General features: G+C 42.0%; 1 protein-coding gene across 1 annotated transcript in view; it reads right to left on the bottom strand.

Moving 5' to 3' along the window:
- REV3L (REV3 like, DNA directed polymerase zeta catalytic subunit) overlaps positions 1 to 17,970 on the bottom strand; it is a 128,665-nt gene extending 110,695 nt beyond the window's left edge. The window contains exon 1 of the mRNA XM_075414198.1: positions 17,571 to 17,970. Coding sequence (XP_075270313.1) covers positions 17,571 to 17,709 — 139 coding nt within the window. The 5' untranslated portion in view covers positions 17,710 to 17,970. The remainder of the gene's footprint in view (positions 1 to 17,570) is intronic.
- Between the last annotated feature and the right edge of the window lie 7,841 nt (positions 17,971 to 25,811).

The following is a 25,811-nucleotide window of genomic DNA, read 5'->3' as shown; positions in this document are numbered from 1 at the left end:
TGGTAAAAACAAAATCTGTACTCTTAACACCCTAACCATCAGGCTGCTCTTTAACGCTTACTCTTCCAGTGGACATTCAAACACATGGATAACTGGAGGAAACAGACCAGAACCAGGAATAAAAATCTGTGCTTAAAGTATTTTGCATAGTTAAGCACAGACCAACAGGAACTTCTCACACAGGTGACTGCTACATCATAGTGTTAATAGTGATGGCTGTGGACAGGGAAAAACCTCATACTAAGAGGAAGTAACAGTCAATCTTGTGCAACTCTAAAGAGAAGCTGACTATTAAAATCTCTGGGGCTCCAGCCCTTTAAGAGACAAAGAATTCCTTTATTTCTAGGAAAAGCAGAAAAGAATTGTCATCGAAACCACCAAAAGACCTTGAGATCTAAAAACACAGGAAAGCCTATTTATTTCTTGTCTTGGCTCCGGTCAGAAAATCAATCATCAGTGTCACCAGGGTGTTTCTGCACTGTCCTGTTCTAAAATGAATGTTCCAGCAAATTTTAAATTCTGTTTATGACTATGTATTATTAATTTCTTCAGAAAAAAACTTAAAAGAAAAAACCCCTATGTTTCTAACTCTTTGACGGCAAAGGCAGACTTCCAAGTAAGAATCATTTCAGACCTACACTGGTAGAAAAATTGCTCCTCTGCCTCTGCTGTTGCTTTTCACAGATCTCTAAGCAGCTACTAGTCCAGACCAGATGACTGTAACAAATTCAAACACTTCTGGCAGAGGCGTGTTTATTATTTTCCAATATGACCGTCTGCCAAGTTTCCCTGTCCCAGGATTTTTTTTTTTTTTTTTTTTTTTTAAAGAAAGGAACTGTGTGAGCCAAACTATGTCAGGGACTATCCTTCAAACAATTCTTTCAGGAAGTGGAAGTGCACCAGCACGTATGCAGACTTGGATTTTAATATGGTTCAAAAACTTTAGAAGACACAGCACAGTCAAAACTCTAATCTTCAGAAAACAAAATGCTATGCTGTGAATCTTTGAAATCATTTATCAGTACAGAGCACTCCAAATCTTTCTTAACGTGTGATGAAAAAAAGCATAAACTTTAATGAAATAAGCTGAAACTGGTGAACACAGCCATCTTTAGTTCCTCTTGAAATATAACCTTTTAATAACACCTTTTGTTTTACGACTTTTCAATACATATTCTGCAATGCCCGTTTCCAGTCTATTGCTCATTAGTTTAGCTGCACAAATCTGCACAAATCTGCACACAGTATAATGGCATAAAGGCACGTATCTTGTTAGGAATTCTTAGAAGCACTGGTACATATTATCTCAAATGACAGTTTTGTGATTAAGACACCTAAAGGCAAGAAAAGGAGGATGAAGCCTACTTCAAACTTCTCTTGACCTTGTACAAGTCATTCAAACTCTCAGTCTTGATTCTACATCTAGAACACCAAATTAAGAATTACTTACATATTTTAAAGCACAAAATCATTCGCTAACTGAATACATGGCATTCAGACAAAAATGAAGTCAGGCAGTATACACGTGATAAACACTCAAAAAAAAAAATCTTTGCGGGGAAAAATTAGAAGTCAGTCATATGTCTTTGAAAAGGTTCCACAAATGATTCTCAGCTTTCAATCTCAACATAATCTTGAAATACCAGCTTGAATGAATTATTCTCTTGCAAGAGCTTAATCCAATTTAAAATAACTCTGATTAGTAAAAGTAATGACCAAACAACAGAGATTTTGCTTAAAAAAGCAGTGGTTTGATATGGCAAGTCTTTTGATTTATTTTGCTATTATAAGGTTTTCACGTCTTGATGTACAAAATCCTGTTTAGGACATGAACTGAGGAGTTGTGGGGGAGACAAAACCCCGAATTTATGACTGCATGAAAAATAGCAATCACTTAAAAATTACAGTCCTAAAGAACTAAAAACATAATCTCATACACAAATCACAAATGAGACTCTGGGTTCTGCTTATTCTCTCCTACAAATAACTAACTACCCTTGACAATTACGCATTAGAAAAAACACAGGGCTCCAATTATTGTTTCTAAATAAAAACATTTGTAGCACATTTCTATTTAAAAAACTTACTGCAAGAGTGGAACTGCTGGAGGCAGACAGAAATACACTGATTTTATAGGAATTGTGAGTATTACATAATTTTGAAAAATTAAGTCTTGATGTTATGGAACCATATCAGCCAGATCATCTACTGACACACTTCCTTGCACCCAACTGAAATATTGTCCCTTGAAATTTTAATAATGTCTCAACTATTAAGAAACTGTCTTAAAGAACGATTAATGCATGACTTCCTACGACAATGGCAAGTTAACAAAAATCTTTAAATGTGACATTTTTGACACATTAATCCTGTTTTTGCAGCTGATACTGTTCGATAGCCAGGGATCAAGATCTCTGTTAACAGACAATTACAGAACATAAATATTTGTCTCCTCACTGGAAAAAGTGCAGCCCATTTCTAAATGAATATTAATTGCAAACATCATCTTCTACTGCATTTCTCACTTTTTTCACCTTTCACTTAATGGAAATTATTAGTTTTAACTGCATCCACAATTACTTTTGTACTAGTTGATTTCTTACTTTTGGAAAAAAATCAGTCCATTTTCATCACATTCGTTATTAACAGTAGAAAATGTCTGATTTTTTTTAAACTGATTTTTTAATTCCTTGAGCAAATTCTAGCAAAAAACTACAATTCCAACCATTACAAACAGTCTTTGGAGTAAAGCCTTTTGTCTATGATTGGGCCTATGCAGAAATACCACTAAGCCTCATGAGAGATGATTTTTAGAAGCCTTTTTAAAGCTAAATAGTTCAACATACAGCTTGGCAATGAGAGACAATGATGTCCAGTTACAACTGAGCTTATTTTAAAATGTGACCGAAGTTCCTGAATGGAAAAAGAGCTCTTGACCTCACTGTGCAACTACAAAAACAGTCAAAGAGCAACAATTTTCACTACAGATGTGACCTATGCTTCATGAATTCAGAGCTGAACTTCAAATAACTCACAAAAGCAGAAACTACCTCAGATCCGATTTACTTCTGCGTTAGGGATGAGTGTACACAGAAGCTATTTGCCAGAAAAACAACACTTCATGCAGTTGGCGCCTTATCCTTTTACATGGCTAGCCTCCAACATCAACTTGGAGATTTCCTTGTTCTAAATGCTGGCAGCTACTAGAACATAGGTTGATGAAAAAACACTTTTCTCCTTGTAAAACATGTAATGTATTACAGTGATGAATTCTGTTGGTCAACTCAAAACTAATCAAAAATAGAAAAAAACCCCAACAGGTTAAAAAAAGACTGCTTCCTTACATGCTAAAACCTCTTACTCTTTCAATTCCAATCCCAGCTTGGAAACAATAGTATCAGAGAATATAGAGTTCCTTTATATTATGTATTAATAATCACAAAACATTAAAAACTCAAATCAGAGACTGCTGACAACGCAGTGCTTTGGAAAAAACATTGTAATCAGATGCTGTAAAACAGCTGCTGTACTTCAGAATATGTAATCTTGTTTTCTTTCATAAAGTGATTTTTTAAGACATTACATAGTACTACATTTGGTTCTCACATTTCTTTTCAAATTGAGAGAATACAAGTACTACAAGGAAAAAAGAAAAATTGTACTTTTGAAAAGAATTGATTAGTATTCTAACAGTAATCACAACTATGATTTCATGGTTTATTCCTTAGCTGGAACACTGGAAAGAATTGGTAGAGTTAAAATTAAGGTCCAGTCCACCACCACTAGGACAACCACAGTGTACCATTCTTTTTACCAGCACTGTAATTCTCATAGAAAAATCTACCCAAGAAGTAACAAAGCGACACAGAGATTTTGGCTGGCATCAGTGACAGTAACCCATTTTTAAGAATATGTAGAAAACCAACACCAAAAAAAGAGTACTAGTAAACTCTACAGAAGTGATGCCAGAAGTAATTTGTTTTGTACAGATGACACTATCACCCTTACTTATAAGTTGCATCTTTAAACTGATTTTTAAATAGTATTTTCCCATTTTAATTTTCCCTAACAAAACAAACACCAACAAATGAAACATACACTGCAAAGTATAATCACAAGCAACTGCACTCATACCCAATCATTCTGGTATTGACATAGCCAAAGATTTAGTGGGTAGTTGTCCCTACCACACATTCCTCCTCTCCTCTTCTAAAAACTATAAGAAAATAAAAGGACATCTATACAACAGTTGCACAATTTTCCAATTATGACTTAATTGCAAAAAAAAAAAAAAAAAAACAGATGAAAAATCAGAGTTATATTAAATTTTAACATCCAAAATCTTGGTGAAATTGGTATCATAAGGTTCATAACAGCTATACTAGGTTCTATTCTGCCAAAAAGGCTACGGTTTTGGGTATGCATTTAAATATACGATTTAAAGACACTGAAGAGCCAGGCTATATTCAGAATAGCAAAGTATAGCTAACTCCATCACATCTAGTTACAGGAAGGAATGGCTGGTATCTGTAACAGATCACTGCATGTTTGAAGCAATTAAGAAACCATTTTAATAATGATTAGGAGGAAAAAAGTTGACACTCCTTCAAGAATGTACATGGAATAGACTTCTAATTCCCCAAGTTTTATTTTCCCTCTTTTTCTCTTCATCTATGTCTCTTCCTGCAATCCTCACGTGAATATACTACCTCTAGCACAAGCAGTATCCTATTTTACTGTTTTGATGAACTGAAACAGCAGAATTCTTCTGCAGAGCTTCAGTGTGTGCAATATTTCAGAACACACAACTGGTAGAAAATCATCTACCCTTCTTTAGTTACCCATTACAGCATCTATAAGCAGCTCACAAAATACTCTGAAACAGTAAGTTATTTTCAGCTCTAGAACAGTTGAAACCTCAATTACACTGTGTTAATAAAGAACCCAATTATTTGAGGACAACAGACTGAGCCTACATCCATAAAAAAACCCCAAAACAAACAATACCCCCCCCCAAGCCTTCTCAGCTCAGCAAACATATTGCATCAGTCTTTCCCTTCCTCATCCCTCTTCCTCACAATTCTGACTTCATAGAGAAAAGGCACTAACAAATAACCACACTGTGCATTTGTCCAAACATAAGCCAAATAAAATCAGATGGCTTCAGAAAGCAACATTCATGCAAAGTGACAATTACAACATCAGACTCTTGGACTAAGGAAACTCCTGTTCAACACTCCACACCATAAAACATCCAAAATCATTAACTCAATACAGAAGAAACAAATGCAAATTACTGGATTTGAAAATGTGTCAGTCTATTTTAGAGGCATGTGCAGAGATTCAACTGTGTGATAAAGCTTTAAGTTTCAACGGATGGCTGCTGCAGAGCAGCTGCAAAAACAGCCAAAGTGTTGTACTACTCAGTTTTAAACATTACTTGTGCTTCTCCTGACCCTTGCATGCCAAATCATATATCTTCAGATCATAAAAGTGTTACACTGCAATCTTAGTCACCAGGTTTTCTTCTAAACCAGCTTCTTACTAAAAGTTCTCTGGCCAGCTCCACTCTGATCTACTGTTGTTTCTCCATCACCATTTTATCTCCACAACTTTATTGTCAAATGCATAAGCTTCAGCCTCTCACCATTAATGTTCCACTAGCAAAATAACAAGTCCCTGATCATGAGGGTACCACAAGTAAAAAATGCAATGATTCATCCTTTAAAAACTACAGAATTCAAACATTCAGTGAAATTAAATGGTTTACTGTGAGTCAGATGGCTACAGAAGCCAAATTATTAATAAAATTAAAATGTTGTATCGCTAGTAGTTTCCATAAGAGTATGACATTCTGAAAAAGCCAAAGACTAACTTGGAAAGAATAAGATGTTGCTAAGGTTTTCTTTCAACAAATCAAGCTTACACAAAACAAGTAAGATTTTTATGGAAGGAACTGAAGAACATGACATACAAAAAAGCCCATTTACACTAAAGAAAAGGTGATCCCTTGAAGAAGTGACCTGCTTCTCACTGTATTTGGTTTTTGTTCTGTTTTTTAAATCTGCCACATACGCACCTACATTATGCAGGCCCCATCTATCTCGTATCTGCCAGCAAAAGATGCATTTTCTTGTGCATGCATCACACTGCAGTCAGGCTTGAAATCTGTCTGGCTTTAGCTTATTTCTACTGATACACTGTGAAGACAAACACGAGATATTTAGAACTCATTTTATTTACATTTTCACATCCCTTAACCTAAAAACAATAACACAAATTTTCATGAAAGCAGGCAACACAAAACATGTTCACAAACCGCACGGTGCTCATGAGACTATTGTAGTCCTCGGCTATGTTCTCGGACAGTTCTCAGTGGGGGGCGGGGTGGGGGGGCAGGGACGGACTTTGTTTTCTTTCTCTCTTCTCCCACTGCACAGAGCAATAAACCTCAAGTAACACCTCATCTACTTCAAGCCACAAGTCTAGAGATAAGAAATTCCAGGGGATGAATCAGCCCCATGAGCCAAGGCAACTGAAACCAAAAGGGAGCTGCCTTAGATAACTGGTCCCTGTTATTGCAACTCCATCGTCAATATTTTCCGCAGTCCTGGCTCTCGGCATTCTCCTTCCTCCAACCCCCCCCCCCCAGCTCACCTCACATGCTCCACATATTCCTTTCCGTTCCCAGCCTTCCTTTCAACACATCCTCCCCTCCTCCTGTTTTTCTATTCAGGCAATCCCTCCTACAAAATTCCACTTCAAAATAATGACTAACAATACTGCCATGCCATCTGTTTTCATAACATATCACTCTTTCTACACCTTTTAAGGCTCCGTCTATACAGAACATAACTTTTTTTGGAGTGAGGACTATCCACCATTATCTGCACATCGCCTAAAACAACTGGTTTCTGTTCTTAGGTCTTTCATCTTTAATATAGCAGTGGTTAAAAATCATTACTTATTTCCTTGATTAGGTTTCCAACTGCTGGCATAAGAACACAAACTCACCAAAACCTGACATGCTGGCATGATCTGTAAATGCTTAGCTGAACTTCGTTCTGTTCTTCCCATCCATCCTACGGTGGGGGGTTTTGTTGGTGGTTTGGTTTTTGGGGTTTTTTTGGTTTTTTTTAACGCATGAGACTCAAAACAAGAATCTAGACTGTAAAGATACTAAATTCATCTCTGCATGGGAACTGCAGTTTTACAAATGTACATGTGAATGTACACAAATGTGTTAAGAACGATACATAAAAAAACGTAATAAAGAATGACCTGATTTACCATGGTAAGTTAAGTCACTTTATGCACAACATATGCCACTTCTCTGAATTAAGGAAAACACTGGACAATTCAAAACTGTATTTCTGATACAGAACACCTTTCTAGTCAAATGATGACTTATATTCATTTATTCTACATCATTCCTACTTCTTCTGTTCAGGTAAAACACACCATAAAAAAACAGAAAACACAGACCCAGGATTTACTACTTTCACATAGTCATACTATGTGAAAGTAATCACATATCACCCAAGATATCCACATGGAAGTTTTATAAAAGCCACAAAAAAAAACTTGCTGCAATCAGAAATGAAATGAAGTGCGTGTACTTTCACCTCAGAGGATGGCACATTAAAAAAAGGAAGAGGTAACAGCAACACACACACTGGAGAACTCTGAAACAGATTTGACTGTTCCACAGCGGGGAGAGAAGTGAAAACTTAAGTGAGGAGAAACAGCCTTGCAATAATGGAACACGGAGGCCAGTCGTCTGTGGTGTACTCTAGAGGTCGATAGTGAGGCCAATATTGTTTAACATCTTCATTAATGACCTGGACATTGAACAGGTGCACCCTCAGCAAGTTTGCAGATAAGATCTGGAGGAGTGCCTTATGTACCAGAGGGTGGTGCTGACATTCAGCAGGACCTTGACAGGCTGGAGAAATGGGCAGAGAGGAATCTCACAAAGCCCTGCAAGGCGAAATGCAAAGTCCTCACTCGGGGCGAGTAACTCCATACACCACTATAGGCTGGAAGCAGACTGTCTGAAAGCAGCTTTGCAGAAAAGAACCCAGCGGTCCTGAATGAAGACAAGCCAACAACGTGCCTCAGTCGCAAAGTAAGCCAGCAGTGTCCTGAGCTGCATTAGGAAGAACAACACCAGCAGGTCGAGGGGCATGACCCTTCCCCTCTAGTCAGCACTGGTGAGGCACTCTGGAGTGCTGGGTCCAGGTCTGGGTTCCCCAGCACAAGACAGGCATGGACATACTGGAGCCAGGCCATGAAGATGATTAAGGTCATGTAGGCCAGGATTTTGTAGCCTCGAGAAGAGAAGGGTTGGGGGTGAGCAGGAAGGATCTTATCAATGTGTATAAATACCTGATAGGAAACAGTAAAGAAGAGTTAGTCTGATCCTTCTCAGTGGTGCCCAGCGAATGGACAAGAGGCAATGAGCACAAACTGAAACACAAGAAACTTTAAAAAAAGTTTTGTGTAGGTTTTTGTTTGGTGTTTTTTTCAGGGTTTTTTTGTGGTGTTTCCCCCACCCCCAACCCCCCGTTGTTTGTTTAGTTTTACTGTGAGGGTGGTCAAACACTGGAACTTACACAGACAGGTTGTGGAGTTTCCATCCTTGGAGCTGATCTAGATGACCCCGCTTTGAGCAGGGTGCTTGGACTAACTAGATGATCTCTAGAGATCCCTTCCAACCTCAACATTGATCTGAGGGTGAAAACATACTTCTATTGTAGGAAACAGACAAACAGATAACACTCACAGCAGAACTGGGTTCTTTTTACTACTACTATTTAGGTCTAACAGTGAAGATGGTCACACCTCAGGTCTACAAAGCTAATTCAAACAGCTCAAAAATTAAAATATTTGATATCAAGTATTTACAAAAAATACCTCAACGTAAGAAATGGCCTGTGATCTCTTATAAATTTCCTGCAGACAGTAAAACAGGTTTCACTGCTTACAAAAGTGAAGGCCACAAAACCATTTGCTTAATGATCAATGGATAAAAGCATACAAGAACATGAAGGAAGATTCATCTGCAATGAAAGTCTTTTGTAACATTTTAGCTAACTTTTAAAAGGAAATATAAAAACTGCTATATTGAGAACTCCTGAAAATAACCTCCTCATCTGGATATTAAATATCATAGGGGTGGCAGCAATAAAAATTTGTTCATTACTGATCTGAAGGCACTACCTGCAGAAGTGAAGGCTGAACCAGTTTCCAATTTCCACTGCTTAATAAGACCTGTGCTATACAGAAACCCACCTAGGTAGTTTCAAACACAAAATGAAAGACTCATTATACAAAACTCAGAAAACTTACATTGTAAATCTCCCCTGAGGAGTAAAGCCAAGTATTATGGATTAGGTGTAACATTCCACAGCCCTTTCAATATTCGCACTGAGTACCGCATGTTGATATTGCACCTAAAATAGGACATATTCCCTTGCTGTAGTAAACACTGGTTTAGTCAGCAAACAGTACAGAGGCACAACTTGAATGTAAATAAGCAGCGGTTGCTCCTACTTTCTCTGCAATTTTTAAGAAAAGAACCTGTCACTGAAGGACAAACCCAATGTAGCAACGGTCTCTGCAGTGAATATTCTTTCTTTTCTTCTTCTTTCTAAATCTAAATCAGTTTTCACTACCACTGCCAAAACCTTCCAGTAACTTTTAAAGCTGCAGGGTAATCAACTTCACAGATAGCTACCTGGCAACCCTTCCACACCATTTGGACGCAACTGTGTTTACCTGGACACATGAACAGGCTGTACAGAGCATCTGGATACTCACTGATGGCAAGAGTAATCTCAGTAATCATGGAATGGCTGAGGCTGGAAGGGACCTCTGGAGGTAACCTGGTCCAAATCCCCTGCTCCAGCAGGGCCACCTAGAGCTGGTTGCCCAGGACCACATCCAGATGCCTTTCGAATATCTCCAAAGACGATGTCTCCACAATTTGGGAACCTGAGAAGGCATGCACATGTACACCAAGGTCACATAACATGAACTCATAAACATGCAGTCAACATGATGGACTGCATATATACGAGTGGGGGAAGAAGTTATCTGAAACGGCTGTCTACATGCTGATCACAGAAACGCTGGAGTATACAGATATCAAATGGTTCCCTAATAAGCCATATGGCCCACCCCAGCCAGCAAGCATAAAGTTTTATTTAAATGCCCCTGCCAAAAACCCCGCAAACTTCTACACACCTTATAACTTGTCTGTAATAAAAAGCAGCTCTTGAAAGAAAAGAACCTTAACAAACATGCATGAATGAAGCCTACGCAAACACTGGCATTTCAGACAGTCCCTGTATCTAGTACAAACTTCTCTGGTATTTGTTTAGATTCTTGTATATTTTGGGCTCTATCCTCAGTCTTAAAGTAAGTGTATCACAGGTGGAAAAATACTGCCTGTTTGCAAGCTCATATACTTGATTATTCCACTGTATTCCTCAAAATTATTGCTTTCACCAGAATACATACAAATATCATGAATAACAGCGCAAGTACAGCCTAAGTATACAGATCTCATGGCAGATTTTTGCAACAGATCCCTGGACCTTGTTAATCAAGCCTAGGCCGTAATGTTATACTCATTACCACAACTATAGCTTCAGTCAACATATAAAAGAACATTATTTTATTGTTTACATTAATTTATTATTGGGCAGGGTAGTAGCACAGAAATAATACTGCTTGTAGACAGTAGCTTCTTCATTGTACTATCAGTTCTGCTATTGATTTGATGTGGGACCCTAAGCAAAGCCATTCTTTTCTTTACATAGGTATACCTTGCTGTCTGTCGGGAACACGTTCCTCAAACATGAGATAGCATTTCAACAGACAGGGAAACAATTTTCCCCCATAGAATAAATGTAATACACAAGAGACACATATAGGAACTTAAAAAACACACACGATTGTAACACACAGGGACAGTACATATGACACGTTGGACACAGAGAAAGAAGCAAGTTCATCAGCTGTCAACTCAACATCCAAAGATGACAGATGAGGAGGATGAGATGCTGGCTCTTCAGAAGCTGGCTTTGCAATAGCTGGAGATACAGAACGCTTAATTAAACAAACAAACAAACACAAAACAGCTGACTGCTAATGGTCCTGAGATTTTGATCAGCACATCTCCCTTAATATGAGACTGAATCTCCAGTGACCCTGTTCAATCATTCTGAAAGATTTCAGCTGCTTCATCTGTGAGACTGAACAGCCACTGTAAATCTTTTAGTGTGAGTGCTCATGCTGCCTCTTTCCAAATGGTTACATTTTCATTGTCATCATCATCCTTCTCAGAGGCCCACTGCACACAGAGGTCAATCAAGTCAATCAAGGGTAAAGGACAAAAACAGGGTAATGACAACAGTTAGCAGAACAGGCTATTAAATGATCAATACTGGAACTTTAAACAAGAGACTGAGAAGAAACAGATAGCATGGTGTTACCACACTTGTTTCCTTCTTCCAGAGGTTTATCTTGTCGAATGCAAAAATTACTGAGGAGGAGCTGCTTCTCACTGAGTGTTTACATATTGTCTAATCCTGCCAACCTCAGCTGGGATATGCATGTGCAACTCTGGTAAAAATAAGAGAGACAACTATTTTCAGGCCAATGTGTTATTTTGAGGAGGTTCATTTTACACACTGAAAAAGAAGATATTTCAACAAGGAGCCAAAAAGCACTCTTAAGAAGCATGTAACAGAGCTGGAAGTTGTAGCTGAGATAGAGAAGTTGTTGTTCTACTTCCAGATGCACTGATCATAAAAAATCAGTCCCAAGTTCTGCGTTAGACCCAATATAGATGCAGCTACTTTGTGAAACACTTTGAAGTCTGCAACTAATGGAGTTCCAAGCACCTAGCGCCAGTTACACATTCGTTCAGGTTGTTTTGATTGAATTACAAAAGCACTAATATATTCAGTGACTTCACCAAGAGATACTCTACAGTAGCAAACAGAAGAACTGTTATGAAACCAATATCTGGACTCTAGTTAGAACATCAATTTTGTCACAGTATTTTAAAGTTTATTTTAGAACAGAATTAAAGCAAGCCATATATACATGGGTACTAAATATGTTACTTAATGAGTTTCACACCAGCGGAGAAGAATCTCACAGTTTATTCAGGCAGCCTCTCATTGCTCAAACAACTCAGCAGGCATCTATACAAAGTATGTAACAAATGCCTCAAAAAAGGAGAAGGTTGTTAAAAGAAAAAAAAAACAAACAACAAACACAAAAGGAAAAACCACCCCCCCCCAAAACCCCACTACACACTAGAAAACACATCCTTTTAAGAACCACCCCCCCTAAAACCCCACTACACACTAGAAAACACATCCTTTTAAGAACCAGGTAAGTTACGGGCTAATGACCTCTAATCACATTATTGACAAAACTCGAACATTGAGAACAATCTCAGAATAAATACATTATCTCAAATTCCTCATTCCTGCTCCAGCCCTGTTCACATCTCACAGAAGCTATAAACCTCTGGAGAAAACAGAAACAAATGGACATGAGACTATTTATCAAATAGCTCTTCAGAAGTACGACAAGCCTGCCAGTGCAAAATGCAGAAATTGTATGCTGGAAGTAGAGCTACGCTGTACAATGCTGAAAATCTTCTATGCCATGCTGCAGTCCACAGAATAGACCCCTATCAAGAGTTGTATGCTGGTATATTTTGGGAGAGGGTGTGAATAGGTAAGGCAGAGGCATAAGCCTCACCACAATGGCTGCATCCTATTTTGCGTCCTCATACCCTCACTTTGAAGGCACAGAAGGGACTGGAAGACTATCAATGACAAGTGCCCACTTCTGAGAAATGGAATGTGGGAAGTAGCGGCAACCAGAACAATGCTCAGCTGTGAACACTGGGATAACAGGGATAACGAACGGAGAAGTCTGCGGTGAATGACCATTGTGGGACAGCGTCTGAAATGGTAGCAAAAATGAGGGGAGAAAAAAGTTAATCACAAGCTGAGCATAGAAAGCAGCAAGTTCCTGCAATGAGCTCGTTCGTTCTCAAGTGAGCAGCAATGGAGAAGACACTGGGATGGGATCAGATATACAGCCCAGCCAGGTTAGTGAAGGGAGAAAGGGGAGGGAAGAACAGAAGAAAGAAGATAAGCAGGCCCCCTCACTGAGTCATACCAGAGCTACTGCTGCTGGAAGGAAGCCAGATTTGAGCTGAAGCATTTGCCTCTGCTTTTTTCCCCCCCTCTCAGAAAACCATGGGGAAGCGAAGCCACCAAGCTTAGACACCTACCTGAAATGCATTCAGGTTTTGCTGACTGTAAACCCCTCCTATAAATTACACCTAGCCTCAGAAAAATTTGGCGTCAAAAGCATGCAAGAGTAACTTGAAAACATCCTCTTCTTCGGCTGAGTTTTTGTGCTGCCCTGAAGTAAGATTCGTTTTTGGATCAGTGATTTCATAATGTAAAATACAAAGTCCTTCAAAAAGAGACAAATATATAAAGCAGCAGCTGAGGACTGTGAAGTAATATTATCCCTCAAATTACACATTGCTTTTTCTTAGGCAAATTCCTAATCTGCCTTCTCCAAAGGCCCTCCTGTCCATTGAAGACATTTCTCAGTCTAACACCCTTCAAAAACCAATTCTAAAATGTGTACTTATTTCTGTAAAATTTATCAGGTATATCAGCCTCAAATCACACCCAAATCAGAATTCTGATTTTTAAAAATACTTCAACTACCTGTTTTAAAATACTCATTATCATACACCAATGGGTATCTTGTACGTGGTTTATGATTAGCGTCCTCAGCTACCTGCACTCAGTCTTGTTGAGTGAAGTGACAATTTAGCAACCTTCGCTCATTTGTTAATGTCTCTCCTCACATGACATCTAGGCTCATCCCAGTTTCTCTATGGATGGATTTACAGTTTGGTTCTGTCTTCCTGTAGTTAAATAAACACCTGACAGAAATATCCAGGCAAGCATTCACAAACTTCTTTCAAAGTGGTCAGTGAAATCTTGAGGAAAGACTCCGAGAGCCTGAAAAGGCCAAAAGCTAGTAGGAAATAAATCAAAACTTTGACACCTCCATACGCCACAACTTAGAAGCAAGAATGACAATTCAAGAATTACCAATTAAACAAAAGACCATATGTAAACAGAAAATTCAGTTTTCTTTATGATTTCACTCTAATAAACAGGCCTCACAATTTCTCAAAGGCTTTTCTTTTTTTTATGAAAAGCATTTTCAAAAATGGCTAGCTAGCAGAAAAGAAATACTCCCTGAGAAGATAATGAAATTTTGTTTCATAGTTGAGCGCTACCCAGTGAATTAAAACCTATTGTTTTTAAATATAAGCAGCAATATTAGAGACTCCTTTAGAGATCCAGAGACTACTTTATCAAATAATACCTATGATCTTATACAACAAAGCGTGAAGCTAACATTGCTTTCATTGTATTACCACCACAGCAGTGTTGTAGCATTTCTGAAATTAGACTTTTGTCCAAGTCTCTACGTCAACAGACACGCCAGCCTGCTTCAAATACCAAATGCGGAAATGGAATGAAATGGCTCAATCAGCTAAGGAACCTCCAAACATAAATTCTAGTAGTGCTTCACTTCATCTTTTGCTATTGTAGTCAGAATTATACTCTTTGCATTGCACAGAACAACAGAAAATAGTAGGTGGATTTTTGGGCTTAAACAAAATTTTGATTCCTTGCCTTTCAAGCTCTTATTACACAAAGATTCAGGACATCAAGAGATGAGTCACATGGTCTTGCTAAATACGTTGAGATTTCTTCTTCAGAAGACCTAAAGAAGTTGTCAAAAGTTATTGCCAACACAATCCCTTCCAGGAGTTCCTCCTTCTGTTATTTTTAATTGACGGGGAAAGCTGTCACAATTTGATAATGTGTCTGGTTTTTACCTCCCTCAACTACCATACCACAAGCCACTTTAATTTTATAGATCGTACCAGCAAACCTTTGCAAATCAATTGTCGAGTAGAGGATTACACAAAAGCCCTCAAAGATAAGAACACTGGCAATCCCTGTCATTCATATACCTCACTGAGCACAACACCTCCAGAAGAAGAGGCAGAAAGAGCAGGTAGGTGTCTTCAGAACCAACGTCCATAGCTGATACCAGACAGAAGACACAGTGCTGCTAGACGTTTGACTTTCTGGAGATCTGCATAAGCCACTTCCACATACCAATCAATCCCCCTTCACTCAGCAGGTGGAATTTGGAGTCTGTTCTGAACCTGACTCCCAATTAGCTGCACAGCATGGACACACAGCTTTAAACATACCACGATTCGTCCAGAGCTAATCATGCCGGAGGTGAAGCAGCCTCCACAGACACAGTGGTTTGCTGTCACACAGGCAGCATGGCAACTGAGCACCTTTCCTGCAGGCAAGACATACACATTAAACCCAGTGAGAAAGGGTTATTCTTATCCAGACCAACTCAACTGAAGACAAGCATCACACTGCCTGTAAGCCAAACAATAAGTACAACCCATTGTCTTATGCAGCGTAGTAGAAGCTGGTTTTGTTATGACATTTTCTTTGCGGAGGAAGAAAATGTAGGTTTAAATGATTTTACTTAATTTAATTTTTTAACTCTCAAGTAAACAATTGTATAGCCCTCTATGAAGTCACATACGTTACTTCCGACAATGACTGTTTAGGTCCAACACCTCTGAAAAGAGACAGAATTACATTTGCCTCCTTTTTCTGAAAAGAAAAAATAATGCAGACATGTAATAAGAAATTCTTGAAGCTTGTTAGCGAACATTACTAAAGGTATAGAAAGGAAAAAAAGCACCATTAAAAAGTTTAACACAGAAATAAACAGAAGATAGCCAAGTCACACTCCTTTGCAGACTGCAGTGAAGTGCCTCCTCTAACCAAGACGAATTAGAAACACTTCTATTATGCAAACTAATATTAAAGTTTATGGTTTGGGAAGCCAGGGATTTCCTACTGTGTTCCTAATAGCTGGACAGCTAAACTACTCCACTGTTTACTTTATGATGCCACACTCGCGATATGGCATAGCCTACACATTTTCTTAAAAGAAAATAAGCCTTAATGAGTTAACCACATGCACGCACAGAAAGCCTGCTACCTGCCAGACAACCTCAGGCTCTACATTTTTAAATAATGAAATAGTTACTCATGCCATTACATAAATATTATTACATAATATCTCCTTTGTATGCAAAATTAGAACTACAATGAAATGGGTCGCACTACTTCAATATTGTATCTATTAATCCCACTCATCCACTTAATAATTTGGAGCTGTAGATGCATCAGATCACAACAGCTTTTATATCTCACATTCCTCTGTGCCTAAACAGGGAACAGATAATTCTAAATAAAATAAAAAAAACAAAACAACAAAAAAAATCATTTGCTCTACCATAAATAACTGGGTAAAGATACCCTTACTACGCTTTTTTATTACAGGTTTTTTTTGCCTTGCCTAACATTTAACGTACATACCAACACCTTATTTTCAACACGTAAGTCAGTAAAATACGCAGAAATGCCTTAATTCCCAAGGTCAGCATTACACAACTTAAGTATAAAGGGATCACAAGCAAGGACGCTGAACGCGTCCAACACCTCGAGAACAGGGTTCTTTTTCCAACCTAACGTTTAATGTATGGGTAAACTACAACAAATATTAAATTCATTTTCCTAAATATCAAATTCGTTGTGACGGTCAGAGAGACACTCGAGACGCGCGAAGACTACGACCACGAGCCCACAGAGAGGAGGCAACGCAGGAGCAGGATGTGACATTCGGAAGTCTCAGGGGGCAACATGTGGCCAGCGGTGAGGACGTTCCCTTCTGCAGTGCAGCACCAACGCCTGCCGCCTCACGCGATCCGCACCACGCCAGCGTCAGGCCAGCGGCAGCCCCCCCGCTGCCCGGGTGCTGCAGGGGTCCCACTCGGCACGGCGCTCCGAGCTTCCCCCCCGCGGGCCCGCCCCGCGGTAACAGCTCCCCCCCCCGCTCCCGGCGCGCCGCCGGCGCCCCCCGCGCCGTCACGCTGCCCTCCGCGGGGGCGCGGGGCGCGGCCGCCCCCCGCGCTCGCACAGCTGCCGCCGCTCGCTCGGGGCAGCCCCCGCGCCGCGCACAAAGCCCCGGCGGCCGCCAGCCCCTCCACCTCGGTCCACACCTGCGGCTTCCACCGGCCCGGGAGGGACGCGGCACGACGCCTCCGCCCGCCGGGCTCCCCCGCGGCAGGTACCCTCCGCGGCAGCGGGGGCCGGCTGGGCCCGGTGCGCTTCCTCGCAGCCGCCGCTGGCAGGTGAGACGCGCCGCAACGGCGGGGGGGGGAGGGGGCGCGACCCAGCCACAAAGAGCAGGAGCCGCCGCTGCCTGCGCCGCCGAGGGGAGGGGGACGGGACACGGCGGCGGGCCCGGCGCCAGCGGGACCCGCGCCGCAGCGGGGCCGTCCCCGCCCGAGGGGCGGCGGCGGCGGTGGGGGGGGGGTGGTCGTCCCTTACCTGCAGGGGTGGCGCCGAAGACTCTCACGACGGGCACCCGCCCGGTCGGGGCCTCTCGGAAGCGGGACTGGCAGGGGTCCAGGCCGGGCAGCGGGCTGCCCATGTAGTAGTCGGCAGTCACGATCCGCACTGAGAACATGTTGTTGGCCGCCGCCGCCGCCGAGGCACGCACTGAGGCAGGGAGCGAGCGAGCGAGCGCCGAGCCCGCGCGGCTCCCCCCGCCGCAGCCAGCCAGCGAGCGCAGCCCCCCCGCCGGCCGCTCCTCGCGCGCACGCCCCGCCGGCGCGCACACAGCCTCACACACACACACAGGCGCGCGCCCTCGCACGCGCCTTCCCTCTCTGTCGCCGCTCGCGCGCGCGCGCTCTCTCTCTCTCTCTTTCTCTCTCTCTTCCCCGCCTCGCGCCGCCGCCGCCTCCTCCTGCTGCGGCGGCGGCTCCTCCGGGCGCGTGCGCGGCGGCGCGCGCTCGGCCGGGGCGCCCCGCGGGCTCTAGAGCCCGGCCGGCCGCGAGCGCCCGCCGGGCAGCGCGGGCCCGTCCCCCCGCAGCGGCGCGGACACGGCGGCAGCGGCGGCTGCCCGGCTGCGGGCTGCAGCTGTTGTTGCCATGATGATGATGTCACGGACGCAACCACTGGGGGAGCGGGGAGGTGGACGGGCCGTGTGTCGGGGCGGGGGGGAGGAGGTGTCACTCCCCAGCGCACACACCCGCCCCCTCCAACCCCCTCCGGCTTTCGCGTGGGCTCAGCAGGCGGGGCGCGAGTGCGCGTGGGTGTGGGGGGAATCTTTCCAGCACTTCTCCGCCTCCTCCCCGCGCGGGGAGGGAGGGGGGGCTCGGTGACTCGGCGATCGGCCGCGCGGCCTGGGGTGAGGCTGCGGAATCCCGAGTCGCGGATGGGACGGGAAGGGACGGAGCGCTGCTGGGACACGATGGGGTTAAGCTGGGTCGGCCGCCATTTTGGATGCCGAGCCGCCTCGCTGCGGGAAGGTGAGTTCTCCGCAGGCCGCGGCGGCTGACTGAAAACAAACAAAAAGGGGGGCGAGGAGGGAGACGGGGAAGCCTCCCGCCGTCGGGACGGGCGGGGCGGCACCGCTCGGGTAGCGCTCTCCTCCGGTTGTAACGGCCCCTGCGCGCGGCTGGCGGGGGGCGAGGCCTGTCGGAGGGCGGCGGCGGGGTGGGGCCGGGGCCGGGCCGGGCCGGGCGCGCTGCGGCGGAGCGGCGGGGGCCGGGCCGCGTCCTGCGGGCAGCCTCCCCGCCGGCCCCCCGGGCGGCTCAGCCCCGCCTCGCCGGCCTCTTCCGCTCCTCCCCCCTCCCTCTCCCCGCTTTTTTCCCCCCGCTCTCCGCGGCTGCCCGTTACCTTCCTGCGACCCGGGAGGGAGGGGGCGGGGAGCCGCCCGCCCTGGTACCTGGCGGTGGAGGGGGAGCGGCGTGCTGCCGTTTCGCCGTGCTGAGGCCGCAACCTCGGGCCGTCTCCGGCTGGGGTCGGGCGCCCTGAGGCTGGGGTCGGGGGCCCGGCTTCCTGAACCCCAGCAGCGGTGGGCGAGGCGGCCCCTCGGAGACCTGTCTTCATCGGAAGGGGGTCCCGAGAGCTAGGCGCTTCCCGTGCCCCCCCCCCTCGTTAGTTTGGGCAAAATTTACGAGGGTTGAGGTTTCTCTCGTTTTGTCCTCGGGCCGTTAGGAGAGTGTGCTTTAATTGTGTTTTCCAGCTCCCTCGTGCAGGCTTTCGTTTAAATTAATAGCTAGAACCTTGAGTTGGGGTTCCTGTTGCAGCCTCTTTGTCTCGGGGCTGAGGATTTTGGGGGAAGAAAAAAAAATCCCCACACTGAATATTCAGAGTTGGCAGTGTGGAAGATCAGTCTGTAAAAAGGCCAGATATTCTTACATATACTTAGACTGATACTGTTACATATGCGTGCAAGACTGGATGGTATGAGACAAACGTACAAATCTACAAAATCTGACAGAAGTCCAATATGTAAAACATATGTTTCGCATTTTGCTTACATATGTTTTGGTTTTAGATTTGAACAAAAGACAGGTCAGGCAGTTGCTACCCTTCATTTTTTCATTGTAATGAACAGGAAGCGTGCCTGTCTGCTCAAGGGTAACTGGTTTCCTACTCTTTCTTTGTAAGCTGTTTATTTTCTCTAGCTCACTTCTGTTTTCCCCCTTAAACTCATTTTTATGCAAACAGGAAAAAAAAAAAAGGTCAAACTACCTAGTCATCAAGAAATCTTGCATCACAGAAGTAGTGGCTGAAATAGGGTTGAAACCCAAACTATTTTCGTCGTAACTGAGCTACAACTTTATTTTTTGTGACAGTTATTTACATTTGCAAGGCTAATATTTGGAAAACCTGTGGAACTGCAAGAATGCTCTTATGAATACTTGAATTTCACAAGGGCTAATGAAGCACTAGGAGGTTACTGGTGAAGCATGTTAACAAATAGCATCTCTAACTCTTGTTATTTGAATACATTTTGTACTGCTTCTAAACGAATACATTTCCCTCGTTTTCTGTAGGACTTTGGTAGGGACACTGCCCTGTTTTTGCATTACTGCATTCCGTGCTCTGTTGTCTTTGTGTTCACGTGATCGTCGGCGTTCCTGAGGATCGTATCTTCCCACCACTGTTTGTTTCACTGACAGCTTCATGTCTTTGAAGACTGGCAAATGTACTCCATTGCCCCTTCCTGCTTGAGTTTAAGATCCTACGACATCAGCAGTCTGCTTCTGTGCTAGGGGATACCTGTCCACTGCTACATTCTGTTGTCCTGTATGTAGCTGGCAGAACATAATGTGTATCTGCATGTCAGATGGGTTTATGTGTAATCCAAGACATTTAAGCTACGGGAGGATTCTGGCTGCTTCTAAGTGAGTGTGGTGCGTGAGGTGCACTCCCAAGTTCATATCTGGTAGTCCTGCTGAAGAGAAAGCAATTACCCACAATAGAACAGTGTAGATAACTGGAATAAGTAACTTGTTAGAAGCATAAAGCGGGATTCACTGAAGCATGTCACTCAGAGTCTTCGATTTCATTACAAAATTTTTTGTTGATTATTAAATCAGAGAACCGTGCTTTGAATTAGGAAGAACTGTTGCAAAAGGAAGACAGCAGAACAGTTGATAAACCTAACGTAAACTGAGACAAGGACACTTGATACCTAACCTAGAACTAGTTTCCTGTTCATGTGAGGTATTAATTTGATTTCTGAAAGTGTTGAATGTTACTCTCGGAAAATGGCTTGATCCAAGTCATGCAGTCATTTATGTGGAACTGACATGCTTTCTGAGCTGTACCTTTTCAGTTTCCCTTCATTTCTTAGAGCGCACTTCTGCTTACAAATTCTTCTTGCAGTCAAGTAAAGCAGTTAGTCTGCAGGGTCAGAGCAAGGTAAGAATTATTTTCAGAAAAGGTTTGAGTCAGCACTGTCACGGGAGGTCCCCTGCCCTCCTCCTTCTGTAAGTGCAAGTGTTTGAATAGCTGCATAATAAACTGGATTTGGAAACTGATCCAGGTAAAAGCGATCCAACTAAAAAATATGGGTTAGTTTAACCTAGAACAGGTCCCTGATCTGCCTCGTTGTGTAGGTGTGTGAAAGCCTGTGCTTGCACAGTGAAGGAGGTGGTTCAGGGGCTGAATTTGAGCAGTAGGAAGAAAGAGAACACTTCTTCCACCAGTCTTGGCTTGTGGTAGCGTAAGTTGATCGCTAGTTTAAATTGCTGAAGTCTAAAGGTCGGTTTAACCCATACAGTAGATAACAGACACAAAGCCTGTTTCTGGATTTCCTACGTTTCAGCTTGTGTATCAGGGTTTGTCTTTAGCACCTGTTTTATTTGTTGTTCATGCCCGTGTGTGTATGCATCTACTATATATGCATTTTCTTGTAGTTTGTCCGTTATTACCTGAAAATGCTGACATCCTAGGATCTGAATAGTTGCAAAAGGAGATGTCATGGTTAGAAAGAACTACCACCCATTTTCCCTGGCATCTCCAGGTGCTGTATGTACTCTCTCTGAGGTTTCATCCAGTTTTCTGTTACAAAGCAAGTCACCCCCTTTCTCTGTTCTTCCAGTTGCTAAGCAGCAGCTGTTCTCCCCATTAGCCAGCCGTGTATTTGCATGAAAATAATCAAGCTTGAATATATAACTTCTTATAATCATGTACAGTTAAACAGCAGTACAACAAAAAAAATGAGTGTTAGTAGTGTTAGTTATCATCATAGCTGATGACTGGTTTAAAAGTTAGAATTTCCCTGAAGAGTAACATCAATATAGCTTTTTTTTTTTTCCTAACAAAAGGCACATCAGTTTTTTCTTTCTCTCAATGGATACTATGTACCTACTTAAAATAAATGGTCACAAAATGGTATCTGCAGTTCGCCAAAAAAAATTGTAAATGCAAATATGAGCAGACAGAATCATCTAAAGACTAAACATGGTGGGGGCCAGGGAAAAGCCACATTTTTGAAATGTCCAATTATAGTAGCAGAATGCAACAGAATTTGGTGATAAAAGTTTATAACGTGAAAGGCAAAATTTTGAACAGTACATCTCAACTTCAAAAATGACTTCCGTGTCCGCGTTTGAGTTCCTATTGATTTCCAGGATGTTCAGTGTTTCTGAAGTCTATGGTCTGAAATCTTGGAGTGCTCTCTCAGTCTGGGGATGCCCTGGATTTATCCAAACTGTATTTCAGAATGAGAGCTGGGTGTGGCCCACGTATTCTCAGGTGCTGATTCTTCAGGTTACAGACATGTGGTTTCTGCAGGGAGAAAACCTGGCCACATGGATCAGGAGTAGTATGTGGTCCACCCAGCTGGTGTCCCGTCCCAGGCAGTCAGACCGTCTGCATTACACAGGAAGCCTATTTCTCAGTGTGCCCCACAGACTAGGTGAGTTAAACAAGACTAGGTCTTCAGGCTAAAGAAGTATTTAGTGCTACACTATGTAATTTTGGACTGCCAAACCTGTACATACTTTGCTGCATACAAGAATCCGTAGTCTCATGTTAGGCTCTAAGGCTCCCGCAACGCTCAGTGCAAGAAGTGGTCCTCTTAGTCCACAAAAGTGAGTACAGTGAATGAGAAGCTGTCTAGAAATGCTGAGAAAGTATAAACTGAGTATTCCCCTGCCCAAAAGAGTAAGGCTGAAGTCTTCTTTCAATATTCTTAGTTTGGAGTCCTCTCCTAGAGTCAGGTATGTAAACAAGTACCACGTTTATCTTATTTGGGAGAGCAGGGAAAGATAGCTCTTTCTTCTAAGTCAGGCAGATGTGGGATTTGAAAACAGATCTGCATTTCATGCATCAGTGCCTTAACAGTAGGTTTGTGGATGAATTAATGCACCTGTGCAAAATACTAATTAGGAAAGATGACTTTCTGGTGGTCCTTCCTGTTTTAAGAATGCTTACTGGACTGGATATCGTAGGCAAGGTATATGGGAGGATCCTTCTTATGAGAGTCCTGTCAAGCCTTGCTTGTACTCCAGGTAGTTAGGCCCACTTATGCCAGAATTTGAGGCAGTGTTGTGCGTGCCCATCATACCAGTGGAAAGTCAAGTACTGTCTGGATGTTATCAGATAAAAATCTAAGGACAGCATGTGAACAACAAGGGATTGAGCAACTTGTGGATACCAAACTGGCTTGAAGTGCTGCTTAGGCTGCTGAATTCATTTGTGGAGGTAACCGTGCTTTGGAAATAAGGCTTAAGATCCTAATTCGTGAGAGGTTTGTGTGGGGTTTTTTTTGTTGTTTTTTTGTTTTTTTGTTTTTTTTTTTTTTTAATTCTCAGTGAATAGGTACAGGCTAGGCAATAGGCTCTGAAGTGTAATGCACTCAGGTTCTGTTAGAACCAGGACAGTCACACATTTAATCAGTGACCTTACAGCAACAATGTCTTCCCACTGGAAACCTGGTAGGAAAGCTAACCTAGGTCTCAATTATGAAAATATTAGAAGTATGAAAGCAGTCTTTCAGCAAAGACTCTTAATACACCTATCAGGTGCCATGAGGTTGGAAAGTAACAAATGTGTTTGAAGGAGAGGCGGAGGAAGTGTTACGTGCAACTATATGGGACATAGGAAACAAATTAGGATAAGCAAAGGCACAGAGGTTAAAAAAATGGTATAGTAAAGGTAGATTTTGTTGGGGTAAATGAGTATATTTTTATAAAATAATTTATTGACAAAGGAAATGAAGTAGATTTACTCTGTACTTCATAAAAAAGATTCAATATAGTGCCATATGAGAAATTAAGTAGGATGCATAATGTAAAGAATTGCTAATGGGAAATGACAGTAGATTGTGTTGAAAGAAGGAGTCTGAAATTGGAAGTTGGCTACAGGTAGAGTACCCCCATGTAATGTCTTAGGTGTAGTCCTATTTAGCATATAATTTAAAGTTACTGGTAACATTAAGTTTGGAGGAGAATAAGCGCATCATATGGGAATAATTGTTTTTTGGATTGTAAGAATAGAAATATCATAATGTCTTGTCTATAAAAGGTAAGATTTTGCACTTTAAAATTGCTATGAAATTTCTGCTCTGAACTAGAATGTCAAAAATAACAGAAGAAAAGATTTGGGAGACAGAGTAAGTACAATCCTAAACTACATGAAGTGAGTTATTTCTATCAAAGCAAGTGATATATCAGTGTGACTGTACAAGATCTTGGTCATACCTTATTTGGACTATTTTTAAAGTCACTAAGAGGGATGAATTTAAACTAGACGAGGTACAGAGTGGGGTTCTGAAAATTACCGTGGATGTGAAAAGCCTGTTTTATCAAGAAGATAAAAATCAGTTGGCTTCATCTAGAAAAACAAAAGATGAGAGAATATAAGTGACTTGTGTAAGTATGTCTGTAACTTTGGAGTAAGCAAGGAAAAAAAAAATTAAGCCAAAGAGCAGTGTTGATGTGGAATGATTAGATGTAAACTGGAAACTAACTGGCTGTGAAAGAAGGTTTCTAACCAACGTACAAACGAATTTCTTCTCTCAGTGAAAGCAGCAGGGCAGACCATTTTAGCAAGTTTTAGTATGGAGGTTGATGAGATTATGAAAAGGGTTATTTGATGTTTGGTGATTATTGCACATGACTGCACCTGATGATCAAATTTCTAGAAGAATTGCATGTAGTTGGCCAAACATTTCAATAGTGGGCTCCTCTAATTGATGCAGACAATGTAGCCATTAGGATAAATGAGTTTTCATCGTCATTGTACAAAACACATTGTATGTGTATAGCTTTCTGTTTCAGAAAATCTTGACTGTAGCACAAAATGCAGCTCTGTTACAACACATATTGTGGCCTTATGTATATGTTCATATCTGTGAGTTGTGTATACAAATTCACATACATAATGTTTATATGAAAATGCAAAGCTGCCTTTGACCTTTTTTGTTTCCTGGGTAATACTTGCATTTAGCAAATTGTATTTCAAACCGAAGTTTTGTGTGAAAGTTACTGAATTTTTTGTTTGTTTTGAATGTAACAATTTTTTTTTCCACATTTTCAGGTCTTCTGGTTGCCTTCGGTGAGGAAAAAGCTACCAGTGAATGCGTGTACAGGAAAACACATAAGTATTCAAGAAAATTGTATAAACTGAAATGTAAAAATGAATAAAGAATCACATGTGTAACAATGTAGAACTATGCCACTTTTAAAAAAAATTTAGAAAGCGTATTTAATTGAGAAGCAGCATATGCATAATATAAGAAAATGGTCAGTAAGCACTTACTTTTAATTCTAAAGATGAGATTCCTGTTCTGTTCTGTGCTGATGGAATTCTATGTGTCAAGAAGGGATTGAAGTTCCCTCCCATGGTTGGAGAATGACCTGTTGCCCCGAGTAAAATATTTATATGATTGCACAAGGAATTAAGTTTAGTATAACAAGAACACACACATCATTGGGGAACAGTTAACAGTGTACTAATAAGTGAAGTTTAGTGATTGGATGTATGACAATGAGAATTTTGTAGATGAAATTTGATTAAGAATAACTGATTAAGTCCTAGATAATTGAGGAATAGTGCTAGAGCTGGTTTTGAGTGGCATTTCTGACTCGGCATAATTAAAATACCTGCTGTCTAGTGCTTGGGTCTAATGACTATAAAAGTTAGGTATGGACTTAGAAATGAGAAAATTATGTGTAATGACATACAACATTTGAACATTAATACTGTTTGTGGGAATGGTATGTTCGACAGTGAGAATTACGGGCAAGTAGTGGGGTGTAA

This window comes from Opisthocomus hoazin, chromosome 2 (genome assembly GCF_030867145.1).
Source record: "Opisthocomus hoazin isolate bOpiHoa1 chromosome 2, bOpiHoa1.hap1, whole genome shotgun sequence".
Lineage (NCBI taxonomy): Eukaryota > Metazoa > Chordata > Aves > Opisthocomiformes > Opisthocomidae > Opisthocomus > Opisthocomus hoazin.
The sequence above is the reverse complement of the archived record's forward strand: the minus strand, read 5'-3'. Positions and strand labels throughout refer to the sequence as shown.